The sequence below is a fragment of the Hirundo rustica genome, chromosome 17, assembly GCF_015227805.2.
Source record: "Hirundo rustica isolate bHirRus1 chromosome 17, bHirRus1.pri.v3, whole genome shotgun sequence".
Lineage (NCBI taxonomy): Eukaryota > Metazoa > Chordata > Aves > Passeriformes > Hirundinidae > Hirundo > Hirundo rustica.
In genome coordinates, this window is record NC_053466.1 from 2,746,100 (window position 1) to 2,762,656 (window position 16,557).

Below are 16,557 nucleotides of genomic sequence, written 5' to 3' on the forward strand. Positions count from 1 at the left end.
TCAGCTCCTGGAGCGGGGGGTGGTGGCACAGCTCTACCTGTGCCCGTGCCTTCCTTCCACCCTGTGCCAGGGGCACCCTGCTCCTCTCCCTGCCCTGGGGAGGGTCAGTGTGCAGCTGTTGGGGAAAACAATCTCCAGCTATTCGGCAGCGTGGGAGGGCTGGCATGAGGATGTCCTGGGATCTGTGGATCTGAGACCCACTCCTCACACTGCGAGCCCTTTGGAAGCTTCTCAAATAAATGTCATAAAATAACCCATTTTTCCTGTGGCCCAGTCATCAACAATTTCCTTCTTTCACCTAAAAAAAATGTAGAAAAGAAGAAGACCATACAGTCAAAATGTAGTTTTGCCAGCTTTTATTTTAGTCCTGTTAACAAATATATTTAATGCAAAGGCAAACCAGGAACTCTATAATTACCATACTCTCTGGATATAGAAACCAGCAGAAGATTTCATCGTTAGGTATCAAAGAAGGCAAAATTACTTTTATATATCCTGAAAAAAAGACATTCTACTTCAGGCAGGAAAAACTATAAAAAACCCCACCAACCTATCTAGGAATCCAGCAAGCCAAAGGGGAACAGCAGGAGTTCTGGTCCCACAGAATTATCTCTGTGCTGCTGATCTGTGACGGGGGCCAGGAGCTGCTCATCCGGAATGGTGACAAGTGAGGGACACTGTCAGTCCTCACCTCATCCCTGTGCCCCTGGCTCAGCCCTGGGGCACCTCTGAGGGCACGGACAGCTCCCAGCTCAGGGCTGCACTCCAGGGCAGATGCAAGAGCCCCTGGGCCATATCGACATCCATGGATAACCTCCAGCCCTGGGATGACCCTCTTTGTCTGTGTAATCCCTTTGGAATTGCACTGTGCAGACAAAACAGCTCAAAACTCCTCCCTGGGGAAAGCTTCAGCCGAGCTCCCTTCACATTTTCACACCGGTGTGAAAGGAGGGAAATGCGCAAGAGAAAAACTTCTGTTAAAAACAAGGATAGCGAAAGATAATGGGAAAAGCTCGGAATCCAAGTGACCGTTCTCCAGGCAATCGGGAAAGAATGGCCCGGAGCGCTGGGGCCAGGCCGACAGCGGCCCGCTCCTGCTGCCACACTGGGTGGGTAAGGACAATAGGGACAGCAGCGCCAAGCCAGGAGGGCCAAAATTACACAATATCAAATCACAGACCTTGCAAAAATGTAACCTTATCGATAGACAATGAGAGGCAGAGCAATTACGTGAGTTTTCTGTGACCCTGCAGAAGGATTTGTTTCCTTTTGATCTCCCTACAGATGAGTGCCATTCCTGGCCTCACAAAACACAGATTTACGAGCAGGTTCAGCCCAGTGCAGCCCTCCCTACAGCCTCCAACCAGGGCACAATGGCACTGAGACAGTGGAGCAAAAGCTTCCAGAGGGGCTCCTCGCTCTCTCTGTTTATGCTCCAAAAATCGTGTACAAAAACTGTAGAATTGATGAAAGCAACATTATTTAACAAGAGTCTTTCTAATTCATGTGGGTATCAGGAGGAAAAATTTATAGCACAAGCCTATCTTTACCTCCTTCCTGAATGATCTGACCAATGGCTGCTTGATTTTGTTGTTTCAGAAAACAATCTCTCTTACATTCCATTAACTGCTCGAAGTCCTGCCACATTTTCATCTGCTTCATATTCGACCCGTGACTTTCCCGTACAACTTTCTGTTTCTCTCGTAGTTTCTGTTAAAAATACAAAACAATATCAGATTTCTGCAACAGCTCTACACCACAGAAGTTGCTCACATAAGCAGCATGGAATGGCAGAGATTTTTATATGCTATACAAATATTGTTTTGTTCACGTTGACAACGCTGCCTGCAAGTGCTAAAGGCATTAACACCTGGGACTTAGATCTCTGTACGGATTGGCAACTATTTCCATGGTTTTTAACTGTCTAAATGTTAGTCTTATCTGTTTGAGAACTTATGCTAAAAATCTGACATCATGTCCATGCAGAGCTCTTGCAGTATCAAGGTGCAACCCGCAATGGATTCACATAATGATACTCTAACATTAAATCAATGTTTAAGAATTAAACCCCCTCCCGATTATTAACAGAGGCAGCTCAGACCTGCAAAAATCACTCAGACTGACTAAGGAAAGGAAATTAATAAAAGCTGTTTGGTGTGACTTGCTAAGCCCAGCCTTGCCCTTGCTGATCTGAGCTTCAGACAAGATTAAAACTGGACAACTGCTTTTGTCTGACGCCGCTGATCCCCTGGCCTTTAGCAGCAGTGATAAGGGTGACAGGCTCAGAATTTATTGTCTTCAGCAGGTTGCTTTATATACAACAGCAAATCTGAGCTGGCACAGTTTGTTATGCCCCTGTTTCAGGGTCTTATCCAAATGGTTTTCAGGGAATGTGCTGTCACATTGAGCTGTTTGCCTATCCCTTACAGCAGCTCATGCTACTCCCTGCAGGAAATCAAGCCCTGAGGAGGGAGCAGGATCCTCTTCCAGGGTATTAATTACCAATGCCAGCAATGATGGAATTTTCTTTGTAGGCTGCACAATGCTTTTTATAAAAGACTGACCACAGCCTTTGGGAATAAGCCCCACAAAAATACAAACTGTACAATGGCTGTACAAAGTAAAAGCCTCATTCTTACCTTCCCAAGGTTTTCTTGCTCAAGGATTATTCGTGTATACTGATCCCTAAAGGAAACATAAAACGATTTAATCATCGTTTGGTTCTATGTAATAGGACAGAATAATGATGCAAACATGGAAATTGATGGAAATATTGGGAGGTTCATAAATGAGACAGAAGAGGAAACACAGAAAAACATTTTTGGCATTGGACATCACATCCCTTGATATGAAGGATCAGATCCCCTTGTCTCAGCTGTGCAGCAGGGAAAAGTGATACTGGCTAAGGTCTCTCACATTTTTGAAGCAGGCCTGATCACTGCTCCTTCCAGCTTGAGGGCAACAGCCAGACCATGCAGATGAGATCCTGATCCTTTCTGTAATTAATTTATCCTGGTGACATCCCGAGGGGAGCCACGGCCTCACTCGTATGAGTGTCAGGGTTTACAGACCCACAGCCCTTAACTGCTGTGAATGCAGCGTTGGAATGAGTGGGGAGGTCCAGCAGTGAGGGGGAATGGCATTTCAGCCAAGGCCTGACAAGTGCAGGGAGTGCAGTGGCAACGCTGCACGTTCCCCTCCCAAAAAACAGCCCTCAGGCTGGGAAGTGTCAGTGCTGACATGCACCATGGAAAGCCCTGGCTGGCCACCTCAGTCTGTGCCAAGTGGCCACATCACTGCCATACCCAAAGCTGCAACATGACCCTTGACAGTAAAACCTGCAAACCACAACAGCACCGTCCACAGACAGCACAGGGACTGACCTTTAGCTTTTCTGAAATGTGACAATGGGAAAAAAACAAAACAAAACAAAACCTGCATTGAGCCACTTGGAAAAAAAATCAATTATATTTTGTGTGTAATTATTACATTTTTCTGGTGTGAGAGTCAGCTCGTGGAATTCAAATTTAAAGAGCTTTCCAAAGTGCTCAGGGTAGACGACCTTCGAGTACAGAAGTCCTAATTTCCAGAGAGAAATGTCAGCCTTCGTGATGCCAGAGCCTGAAGGTTTCCTGGAGTGTGAGAGCAGCTGTGTGCACCCAAAGCACCGTGTTCCCTTATTCCTTCCCTTTCTCCCAAGTACTCCAGGCCTTGGACTGCAGCGCTTGGGCCTGGGCCAGCTGGTCCTGCCTCCACAGGAAAGGAGCTGGATCACTTGAGCATCTCCTGCTCTTGGACAATTCCAGCCAGAACGGATCAGAGCTGTGCTGAGGCTGCTCCAGGTGCTGTGCTGTCCCACTGATCCCAGCAATCCTCACCCAATCCTCACTGGAGGTGAGGCTGAAGCTGCTTCTTTGCCGTGTTCTCACACATTTGGCCTCCAGAACACCCTGGGTTTTTTTTTTTAAAGCGGAGTTTTCAAAGTAATCATCAGAAGATTTTATTTCTTTCCTAGTAAGTTTTTCTTTACTATTTATAATGATGACTGGAAAGAATGTAACTTAATAATGTCGTTAAAAACCCCGCAACTTTCTATTTTTAGAAAAGAAAATTAACTTTTCACATTCCTAACAAGTGACTCCACGGAACATAGAGTTTATATTCAATAAAGAGGGTCTGAATTAAGACATTTTTTGTTCAATACGTTGTTAGGAAAGTGCAATTCTATTTATGGTTCATTTTTACTCTGTTTACATTCCAGCACTTGCTGAAAAATACATTCAGGTTCTAAAGGGATGTCTAGAGAAAAATGCAATCGTCTCGTTTTATATTCTGCTAAGATGTCTCTGTTGAACTTTGCTGTAACTCATTGAAATGAGACAGCTCTGTGACCTCTTGGAAAGGTCAGGACTGTGGCTGGTCCCTGTGGGAGGATAATTTCCACAGTGGGGAAGTGAAACGGGGAGCAGCACACAGCACAGAGAGGTAACAGCCTGCTCACATTCCCTCACCATCCCTGGGATTGCATAGCTGGGCTCCTGCTCCGTTCCAGCACTGCCTCTGATGGCTGCTCCCTGTGAATCCCACATCCTGGATGTTCCATTCCCAAGTATTTGAGTTGGAGTGAACCAACCTGAGCTCCCATTCCTGCTGTCTGACCCCGCTGTCTCAGCTGCTCCTCATCTTCAGGAATATTCACATCATCACTAAGGTTTTAGCTCTTCAGCCTTCTGCTTAATTGTGCTGTTTCATCTTTCCTTCGTTAGATAAATGTTTATTTCCTACAGCCTTTCATTATTTCGTGAGATGGAGCAAGAGCCCTCTCAGCCTCCATCACCTTCTCTCTCCTCATCCTTCTCTTCTCCCTCCTGAAGTTTGTCGTTTTGATCCTTTGCTTACTCTTACTTTCCTACACTCTTTCCTACACGGTTTGAACTTCCCCTTGCCTCACATCCTTGCAGAAGGTCTCTGTGATGGGTGTTACTCTGCTCCTTCCCTTCCTGGGCATCTCTGCCTCCTGTTCTGCACCGTGGAGATGCAGCTCCACTGGAACCAGTGCCAGGGGCTTCAGGAAGGGTCTGATGGATTCTCCTGAGAGAATCCCTGGAGTTTTCTCACTGCTTGACACATTTCCCTATCAATGGCCATAAAACTGAGCAAACACCGAATTTTAAAACCGTTCTGATAAATGTTTTCATGGGAAATACTGTGGTGGGAAAGCAAAGACCACCTTGTAAAACTACTGACACCAACTGCATTATTTTGTTGACAAGAAGGATCTGAGATTTACGTTTCTGGAAAACAGAATTTCTATTTCATGCAATATTCTGAAACTTCCAAAAAACTAATTATGAAGAATAAGCCCCGGGTATTTTGACACTTTTACCAGCTGGAAATTTTAAATGTTTTGGATTGTCCTGATGCCTAATTTTGAAACAGTTTGTTGACTGTTGCCTGAATTTTGTTTCAGCTTTTACGGTGTATTAGAAGATTGAACATACACAAAATTTTCAACACGGATACTTTTACAAAAATATTTAGTTAAGTTACACTTAGTTGTGTGTAAAAAATCTCTGCGACATGGTAACATTTAGACTTCTTTGAACAGATAATGAATCCAAAATATCTCATTCTCAGAAAACATTTCCATCTTTGGCAGGAAAAAAATCTATTTAAAATAGAAAGCTACACCAAAAATAATCAGCAGCTCAATTTGTAGCATTTCCTGTTTCTCTCCCTGCCAGTCAAAGGCAAGGGGTCCTGAAAAGAGTCCTGGGATGAAGGAAGTGGCTTTTTACTGGAGTCAGTGAAACTGAGGGTAAGGACGGAGGTTCATGGGATGGTGCAGAACCATCCTCAGTGTGGGGCTGCCAGTTAAAGCCTGTCCTGGGCTGAGAATCTCCAATGGCTTGGGCAAATCTCCTGGTATGTCTGGCAGAACTTGTACATTTACAGCAGTATAGGCTGGAATCCGAGATGCTTATTTTTAGATTATTATAGTGCTTCTAAATTTATCAGGTGAACTCCTCCAGCCCAAATGCCAATGAGAAAATTCCTGACTTCAGCCTCAGTTTGTGAATCTCCTTCAAGTCACCCCTGAGGGGAGAGAACCCTCCCGAGGGGAGCGCCCTGCCCCGCTCACCGAAGCGCCCTGCGCCGCTCCTGCGGGTCCGCGGACACGTAGGCCTTCATCTCCTCCTTGGCCCGCTGCAGCTGGATCTCCAGATTCTGTAAAGAAATTCATTTAAATACATATATAGGTGTATGCATTACAGTTGCCATTTCGTTTCACAGTGAAGGATTTGTGCTCTCACCCTTTTCACGCAGTTAATGTAACGGTAGTTGCTCTCTTCCTGGGCACACTCCTCAAGAAGCCCTTTCACTTCCTGTGGGAAAAGAGTAAGATTCCAAAGGACATGGTGACTGCAAGTTCCCAGGAGATGCCCTGTGTTGCCATATAAACCATGAGAAATAATAATAATAATAATGAATGGATCATTTCTCAAATGTTTGTATCATTCGGGCTTCTCACCAGGCTCTTTTAGAGTGAAAGACAACTGAGTGGTTTTAGATTTGCAGTTTCAGTCACAGTCAGACATGCAAAATGGCTGTTAACAGGTTTTTTTTATTAATGCCTGACTTCTAACAGACACTTCAGCAGTGCTGCCAAGACTGTTCCACAGCACATCCCAAGTGCCAGGCACAGCTGTGAACAAGCATTTCCTGGAACACATCTGCAAAGTGCATGTTAGAAGCTACAGACATGCCAATAGTACGTTAATCACCAATCAATAATTATATGGAGGAGTCTGGAGATAGTGGGTTGCTCCCATGTCTAAATGGTCCATTCCCTAAAAACCTCACGATCCCAGTGGAATTCCTGTAGGCATTCCAGGCTGCACAGCATTTGCGATTCCAGAGCTCTGTCACTGTGTGATTTTCAGACCATCAGCTGGAAAACTGAATTCTGCAGTTCAGCTCCTGTCCAGCTCAGTCAGTGGATGTGATTGTCACCACGTGGTAGAACATGACTAAGAGTTGTCTGCCAAGAAGAAAAGCCTTGATTGCTGTTGTAAAATAGTTCCTGTGGAAGGTCCATTTCATACCAGGTCCATCTGGCATGAAGGACCCTACAACGGAACTTTTAGAGCAGGAAAGTAACTGTTTATATATGAATATATATATATATACACCATACTTTAAAGGTACTCCCTGTTTACCCTGCAGTATATTCTGAGGGTGAGGCCCTGAGAAACCAAGCCCAGTCAAAATCCACAGGAGTGACGGAGTGAGACAAAGCAGGAATACAAGACAGTCCCATTTAATGAAGTCTCCTCACCACCACTTTCAGTCATTAATTATCCACTGAATTTGTTGCTAATGCAGTGAAACTGATAAGTGCATTTAAAGATTTGTCTTGATCAATTAATCTTTATTTTATGGTCAAACTCTTCCCTAACAGACCCTGTCCAGGGCAGCAGGATTTCTGGCAGATGCACGTGCTTGCTGATCAGAGCTGGATGAAGCACCCCAAGTCCATGTGCTGCTGCTCAGGGCCTGTGTGACTGCAGCCACCCCACAGAGCAGCTTCAGGCGTGACCTGTGGGTCACTCTGACTCACTGGCTGGATTTGTACTTCCCACATCCTCAGGGAGGGCAGGGAAGCACTGTACCACAGCGTTAATCCACGTGCAGGAGCCAGCCCCACTTCACCTGCTCCAGCGCAGAGCTATTGGTCTCCAACCCGGCCATGCAACTGTCGTACTGGATTTTCTTCTCATCGCGTTCCTGAGTTAATTCCTTGGTGAAAAGGGCAAAAAGGCACATCAATGAAATCTTCCTTTCACTGGCATGTGACACTCAGACCTCTCACACACCGGCCCCAGCTCCTGGCACGCTCAGGAGCGTGACCCTCGCTGGCACATGGCTGTGGTTACACAGGGAAGCCACCAACCCCCTCACATTCTGGGGATCAGAGAGAAGGAAATGCCCTCTCTACCCTGCCAGGGTAACAAGGCTGTGTTTGCAAGAAGAAAGAACAAATAGTTATAAAAATAGACATTAGGAAAGGATCAGTATAAGTGCTCCCTATGGAAAGCCAGATTTCCAGTTGTGCACAATCAACCCCTTCGCTGGATTTCATCTGCTGACACTTTGAATGAGCCCATTAAAAGTAGGTTTTCTGGAAATTTCATTGATAGATAAATGCATCAGTTTATTTAATTCCATGGTAATGAGCCAACTTATGGCAGCTGTAGACCCAAGAGACATTTTTTTCCCCCAGCTCTCTATAAAATTTTGAGAACAAATGGACAAATTTGTCAGTGCCACAGACTAATGCAGGAATTAGATCAATGCAGCCAACATTTGGAGAAGTTCTCTGCAATCCACTCAGAGGGGACAGCATTGGTTGGGATCACCAGTGCTGAAATACTGAAATAGCTTTGCAACTAATGTGAAACTAACTTTGCTTTGGGTTTGAACGATGACTTTTCACATTTTCCCCTGATGCAGTAATTTTAAAAATTTGCTATAAAGGACTGAATTTTGTGCCTGCACCGTCAGCTTTTACAAATCCCAACCTTTAGCACGCTGCCTGCTGCAAATGCTGTTGACACGTTCTGCTATTTCCAGCTTTCCCTCAGAGTAGATCATGTCCTTGTAGAGCACTTCAGAGATCTGTAAATTGGATTTATTTGTGGGTTTGACTCGATTTACACAGGAAGAGAGGAGTGTTTCTACAAACCTGGCAGTTCTGACGCAGCTGCCTCAGCTCTTTGATGACAGGAGCAAGGTTTGCCTTCTTCTCTGTCACCATGGCATTCAGTTTCTTCACCTGAGAAAGGGACAAAATAATATTCATTAACTCTGTGACCCTAATTGGACATTTATGTAATTAGGAATGTGAAAAGAAAGGGAAGCAAACCAAAATACGGAGAGAAAAAATGTGTGATGAAACCTTAACAATACAACAGAAGTTGAGGCCTAATTAAGAAAGGAGAAAAGCCCATCTGGCAGTGGGGTCATTCCCAGAAATGAGACAAATTCTGCCCCCATTGTTCCAACTGAGAGCATCCCAAAGAAGTCCATGTGCCAGACATCACAGAGCTGAAGGAGCAGAGGAGATGGAGGGGATGCACAGAGGGGGCTCAGAGAAAAGAAGAAATCCCTAAGAAAACAAATACATTTGCATAGGTTAAACAAAGCCTGAAAATGCTAAAACTGAGTCACTTTGACATAGTCAGACTGAAAATTCAAATTGCATCCACCTTTCTGTTTGAGTAATTCTGTTTTAGTTACACCATTTTATTTTAAAAGTGCCCTAATGAGTTAAAAAGATGCTGTTTTGCTTTTTGTTCCCATAAAATATTTTTAAATTAGAAAATCAAGTTCTTTCTTGCTTCTATGGCTATGTGGGCAGGTAAATTAAAACATGACAGTTCTCAGGGCAATTGAAAATCAGGCTATAGAGAAAAAGAAAAGCTATTTAGCTCTTTAAGCATATTAAGTATGTTTTCAATAAATGCTTAACTCCAATGATTAACAAACATTTTAGAAAAGGCCTCCATTACAGATTCAAACCATTTGTCTCTTTCAAATAATGTGTCAAATAAGAATAAATACGAAACCACTTCTGAAATCACAAAAAAAGTAAAAAATCTAAGGCAAGAAGATTTGATTTCCCTAAAGTTTCTGAAGGTGAGGAAAGAAGGATTTATTTGTAGGATTTTAAAGAAAAGAAATGCAGATTTTAGTAAACTTTGTCAAGATCATCTTTGCAGATGTATTTGTTAGAATACAATATTTAGAAATATTTAGAAATATTTTTATAAATGTATAAACACAGATTAAAAGAAAACTATAAACCCAAGCAAAAACATTAAACTGGGTTTTATATGCTGAGGAACCAGATACTGAAACTGAGGAAATGCAATAGTTTAAGACAAAAATCACCATTTCAGACATGTTGTCTAATGTCTGGCCTTTCACTTCATCCATTTCACTCTTCACTGCAGAGACTCTTTCCAGCTCCTCCTGGGTGTAGCTGTATCCAGAGATCCCTTTCTTCTCCTCAATTGCTTGCTGCAGACACAAACAATAAGTGCTGGATGTGAGTCCATTACCCAAGAAACAGCAAATTCCTTCTTGGAGCCAAATATTGTGAAGAAGTGAAAAGGGTAAGTACTGTAATTAATTTATTTTATTAATCAATTTATTATAATTATTCTAGCTTCCAGAAAAGTAGATTTTATCTCGTGCCTGAACAGCAGGACAATAAAAACCCTCTGTAAATACAATATTTGGTCCTCCAATGCTCAGTGAAGTGAACAGAGAGTTTCCACAGAGTAAAGTGGGCTGGAGGTCAGGCTTTGAAGAAGTTCAATGTGTAAAATCTGTCTGCTTGTTCAGAACATTCAGCTAATTATTTTGTGCAGTATTTTGGTAACAAGAATACAGGGATTGGAAGAAAATACCACAGAGTGTTTCTGCATTTGGGATGCTTACAGTTATCCAGAGTAGAAATCCTGCTGCTGTTCTGGCTTAGGGAAGATTCATCCAGTTTTAATTTTAAATGCATTTTCTTCTAACTGGGGTTAGAATGTTTCCTTCTTGCCTCCTCTTTCTTTAAATGCTATTCCTATATATTTTACAACAGTAACTTGGACCCTATTTGCTGCTGGTCATTCTCTAAGCCCTCACTACATCTATGGATACCAAAAAGTAATTTAAGCATCCAGCCTTGCCCTAAGCAGCGTTTGTACAGATTTACCGTGGATTTCAAAAAGCAGGCTCAGGCCCCTCAGACTGAAAAGAAGCTGCAGAGCAGTCCTGATGGACACAAAGTACAGCAGCCTCAGAGTCAGCAGACAAAAACCCCTTTCATACCCCAACGGCTCCTTCAGGGAGGAGCTGAGGGTGAGAATTAGAATAATCCCAGCAGCATCCCCACGATCCTGAGGCTGTTCCCAGAGCAGGGAGGGCTGGAGGAGCAGCACAAACTCAGGTTACCAACTGCTGCTGAACGGCCTCGTGGCGCTGCCTCAGGAGCTCCTCGGTCCTCTGCAGGATCCCGTACTCCGCCGTGATTTCCGCTATTTCCAGGCGCTTCTTCTTGTAAAGCGTGTTCTTGCTCCGCAGCTTGCTCACGTACTGCTTGAACTGGGGGGAGAGAGCACAGCTCACTTCACTTTTGAGCAAAGCAGGGCCTCAGCACAGCATCAAGTGGAGTTATCCTCCTTGTGCTGCGCACCCAACGCGCGGCGTTTACAACGCAGGGCTGGAATTCGGGATTCCCAAGGTGGATTTGTTTTCTGCATTCGTTCGCTGTGCCAGATCAAGGGAAGCAGCTCCACTGCTTTCTGTCCCAGCTCACTCATTTGCAGGCCTGAGATCATTCCCTTCTGCTCGCCACCCATTTGACAGCTGGAAAAGTAAATATTCCTTGCAAAATGTTATGGGAGTCACGGATAATAAAAACTTAACGCAACAGTAATTTGCACTTGTAAGAGAGCCCCAGCCCTGCACTGCACAGCCCCAGCTCTGCAGACCAAAACGTGGGCACAGACAGCAGCAAAACTGGAAGGGAAGAGGACATGGGAAAAGATTTTATTTTTTATATTCTCAGTAGTTTAAACTTGTTCTCTTTCCTTGACTCCTGCAGACCTAGATGATATTACTGGCTAAGTTTTCAAACACAGGAAAATAAAAGCAGAGTCCTTGCATAAAAACAGAGAAATGCAGGATCTATTTCACTCAAAATCTAAAGCAATGGAGAATTTATATTTTTATTAAAGACTGACTAAAATAATAAAAATCCTTACAGTCCAACAGCCTTAGCTAATTTACACCTGGACCTGTGTGTGCTCGATTTTCAACACAAGCACCGAGGGTTGAAACAAACAGGTAAGATTTTTCTGTGTTTTAATGTTTTCCATCTGTTGAGCAGTCTCAGCTCTTATTCTTGGATTTTACATGAGAGCTACAAGGTAAATGCCAGTCACGGCTCAAAAAATGCATTCAGATCCAGAGATGGAAAGCAAATAAAATTAATGAGAGTAAATGATGTAAGAACAGAGCTTCAGAATGCTCCTGGATGAGGAGGCGTTCAGTGTGTGCAGGGAGCACAGACCAGGCAGCCCCAGGAAGAAAAATTAATCCCACTCCCACTGATGCAGGTTTGAAATTCAAACATAAAATAACTTAAATCTCAACGTTTACATTAATTTTCCTTTTTGCTAATTTATCCCACTCCCTTCCACAGAATAAATCCAAAACCCCCAATGTGACCACAGGCTAAGAACCCCCAGAGTAACTGTATGTTCTATAAAAAGTGTCCTGGGCAAAATGCCCACAATGAAATCAACCCTGTTCATCTGCCATCCTGTGCAATATCTAGGCCAAAGCTGCCTCTCTCTTGCTACGCTCCAGAACTATTTTTAAAGCCAAAAGCTATAAACGTTTTTGGTGAAAGAACAAACCCACAAATTACTCAATGTGCTCTATGCAGATTGGCCTCCGTGAGGCTTTGGGATAACATCCTACATCCTGCTACTACCCAGGACAAGGATACACAAGGTCACCTGAGCCCCTGTCACACTCTCTGGCACATTTAATACAGGAGCACCAAATTCATTCCTTTTCATAGCAAATTCAATCAAATCCTCCTCGTTAATACAAAAGACTTCTTTTTTTTTTCTTTAATTGCTTAGACGATACCAAGCTTTCTGTGATTTCCAAGCGATTACAAAAGTATAAATACAATCTCTCCAACCAACTGAGGGAAATCTAAGGAAAATCAGTCATCTGTCTTGATCCTTGTGACATTTCATTTGACCAGTGGAATGTAATAAAGAATGAGGTAAAGGATTAAATTTAATATGTGACCACACAGAGCTATCAAATCTGAACGATCTTCTGTCAGTGTATCCCAGGATGAAAAGCAAACTATAATTCTCTTCACTTTCAAGGTCTTGAAAATAGCTCGAGTGGGAGGTAGGGTATTTGCATATTCAAAATTCAAAGCATAATGTATTTCACAATGGAAGTCAAAGGATCTTGTTGATTAATGAACCAATTCCACCACTGTTCTATTATTAGCTGATTAACTTAGGACTACATAATACAAATTTCATCCCAAATGAACTACAAGTTGCTCACAGTGACAACTGAAATCTGTTCCTTTTAGGAGGTGGATGGCAGCACAACCTCTGGTTTTTTAAAGCAAGCTTAACCTTTCACACAGCTCTTACTGCAGCAAACAAGGTGATACAGATATAAACAGCAGTAGCAAAGTGATCATCTGTCTAGAAAATCAATCGGTAATTTGGCAAAATGTTCAAAAGACCTGATTTACTCTGAGGGCTGCACAGATTAGCCCCCCCATAATCTCACTGACTGGAGGCTCCTTTAGATCCAGGGCCAAGTTCTGAGCTGGAGCTCTTAGATTTGATTCTACTTAAATCAGCAGCTTGTAGGCATCTTACAGCAAAATTAGGCTTCTTCAGCCTAAAAGCTGAGTGTCATTCCATAGGTTTCCAAAAACGAAAAGAAAATACAAAATAGCAATGTTTTCATCTGTGTGAGCATTTCTTCTGAGGCTATTTTATACACCTCATGTCTACGTGAGAAACCAATGCCACAAAACTCTGCATTTACTGTGGTGAAATGTCTTTTGAATAATTTGAATAGTTCGCAGAGAAATAACATTGTTTGGCCACAGCATTTTCAAGTTAAGTAACCAAAGGAATCCACTTTGGGCAGCAGCATTTTCCCATAGACCAAGGGAGCTGCTCCCTGTGTCCAGACTCGGCAGGCTCATCCCATGGAATTCCCATGGATCTGCCGGTGCGGTGATGTCCCACTCAAGGCCATGTCCACCAGTAGCTTTTCCTTCTCGAGCAATTTAACACAAGCAGTTATTTCGGCTTCAAAGATTAAATGACTGGACAAGAACCAAGTGCTGGCACAAAGGGAGCAGTGGAAGCAAAGCAGCCTGGAGCCTGTGTCAGCCGAGTCAGAGACCCTGGAGACACAAAAACCACGCCAGAGAAAGCAGGCAAAGACTCTGCCTTTTCACTTGGCTATTTTATGGGTGACTGTAACATCACGAGCATGGAATGCAGATTATAGAACACAGTGAATGAAAGCAGGACTTTGATTTCTCATATAACACAGGTATGCACCATCCCTGGCAGATTTCCTGGATTATGCTCCATTTTTATTGGAAGAATCCAGCAATGCACCAACTTCATGCTTCTCCATTTCTTAGAATCTGGAAGAGGTTAGTATCACCAGATTCAGTCTCTCCACACTTGGTGAAGGAATTACTGTAACAGTTCTAATTAAAAATCCAATCAGGGATGTGAAATGGTTTTTCCGGGGGCATCCAGAGCCAGGCAGGTCATCGCCCTCCAGGAAGGGACATCAGCCTGGTGCCCTCTGTGGTCAGAACTGGGACCAGAGCCCAGCTCCTCCATGCAGCCTTGGCTTTTCACTAAGAGCTTCTCACCTCATCTCCTTTCACCTCACATTTGCCCCAGGAGAAGTTTTCACAAGGTTCTTATTCCAAAGTTATCATTAAAGGAGAAAATGGATAAAGCTTCTTTTCTCCAAAGAACAAATCCCAGACAAATCGCTCACTCTGGAGTCAAATCTTTCAAAATAGTATTTTCTGCATTAATGCAGCAATTTGATAGTGTCATTGTAATCTAAATATTCTTCATACGAAAGTACCACAGAAAATAAAGTATTAATCGTAAAAAGAAAAGTGTTTTTTTATGAAACACATCATTAAACAAGGTTCCAAATAAAAAATTAGTTAAGAAAACTATTTGCATAAGCACAATAATTGCAGAAAATCTTAGCTGATTATATCTATTTTCACTAAGAACTGAGGAACAGATGTTTTAATTTCTAACTAGACCAATTAATGGGATACAGACTGTCCAAAGTATTAAAATTCAGTTAGGAAAAGTTCCTGAACATGACAGCTTTTCCATTTTTTTTTCCTAAGAGGCTCTAAATTTAAGCTAGTACAGCCAGTGTTGGACAGAGTTAATAACTCAGACACAGAAGGACGAGCTTCTAAAAGATAAGAGCAGTAGAACCTCAGTCTAATAAAATGAAAGAATCCTACAGCCTGCTCATGGCACAGCTCAGGAGGAAAACTCTTCCTTAGCATTTTCTAGGAGTGCTTGCTTCTGGTCAGGCAAGAAGAATTAAAGCAGCCATTACTAAGACTTCGAATCAATCCAAATATTTCTAATGAAAACCCATTTTCAGTGCTCAGGGAAGATGCACAGATCAATGAGATCCAGGATTTATGCATGGAAGGGGTGTTGAGGGAGTGCTCAGCTCTGGGAGATTTCCCTGAATCTCTGCCTGTTTGGTTCAGGTGACAGGGAACTTCCCACAGCAAAAATCTGGCAGATTCAGGTGAATCAACAGTCTTGGAGGAAGAGTGGCAACATCTTTGGTCTGAGGCTGTTTTCTCTGTTAGCAAATGGAAACACTTGCCTTGTTTTCCCAGGGGCAGGTAGGCATGGATGAGCATTTGTATGGAAAAAAGATTAAATTCCTTAAGTAAATGCGTGTGCAGAGCTCACACACCTGTGGCAAACTTCCCATGCCCTGTTCTCAAACACAGACCAATTCCCACTCCTGCAGCTCAGCACAGCTCTGAGACGACTCCAAGCCTTCCTGGGGCCCTGTGCTGAGCTCTGGAAAATACAATGGCTTGTGTAAAGGGCTAAAAATATCCCAGCTTTACCTAGGATCACTTGTAACTGAACCATCCAGCATTCCAAGTGTCAACATGCGATTCCCTCATTTTCAGGATCTGACAGCTGCAGCGAGGAGCTGCCAACTGTGCCCCCTGCTCACTGCACTTTGATTGAAGTACTTAAAAGGACTTCATCATCCCCAAAGCAGACAATTTATTCCTATTTTTTTGTGTTTGATGTAAATGAACTGGTTATTCCCTGCTGTTTCTCCTGAGTTCTATCCAGGTGTACAACCTCTCAAACCCGGTGGAATGCTTTCCATGACTATGGAAGAAAGCAAAACACCAGCACCTAAAAACCTAAGCCAGGCCTGACCTTTTGGTGAATGAAGGGCTAAAACCACCTCAACTGGAGAGCCAAATTCTGGTTTGGAAGCACGAGGTAGGAAGGTGCTGATTCTTCCATTGCCAGGTCTTGAGAGTGCCATGGGATGTGATAGGACAAAGCAAAGTGAAACAAAGCAAAGATCAGAAATGCTGGGTACAGGAGGAAAACAATGCTTTGATTTAACTGTAGCACTTTGATAGGATTTTTAAAAATCCATTTAAATTTAAGACATCAAAGCTATTTGTTAAAACCCTCTCTTTCTGCCTTTTTAAAAATGGAGAACCTGAATGTCAAATGTGTGACTGGAAGAGGAAAGTGTAAGGAAGCTCTTGGCTGTCAGGGAGTGAAGGTTGAATGGACAAACTCCTCCTGTCCCCATGAACTGCAGCACTGACTCGCCACCACGTGAATCAACATTTCCTTTGCCATTGGCTCAAAGCAGGAGCAG

At 43.1% G+C, this 16,557-nt stretch overlaps 1 protein-coding gene across 1 annotated transcript in view; it reads right to left on the minus strand.

The window, feature by feature from the left end:
* Positions 1-356: 356 nt before the first annotated feature.
* The window catches only part of IFT81 (intraflagellar transport 81), a 37,043-nt gene continuing 20,842 nt past the window's right edge, over positions 357-16,557 (minus strand). The window contains exons 11-18 of the mRNA XM_040081158.2: positions 11,011-11,160; positions 9,955-10,083; positions 8,747-8,836; positions 7,714-7,800; positions 6,315-6,386; positions 6,143-6,228; positions 2,640-2,685; positions 357-1,710 (exon numbers count right to left, since the gene is read on the minus strand). Coding sequence (XP_039937092.1) covers positions 1,528-1,710; positions 2,640-2,685; positions 6,143-6,228; positions 6,315-6,386; positions 7,714-7,800; positions 8,747-8,836; positions 9,955-10,083; positions 11,011-11,160 — 843 coding nt within the window. The 3' untranslated portion in view covers positions 357-1,527. The remainder of the gene's footprint in view (positions 1,711-2,639; positions 2,686-6,142; positions 6,229-6,314; positions 6,387-7,713; positions 7,801-8,746; positions 8,837-9,954; positions 10,084-11,010; positions 11,161-16,557) is intronic.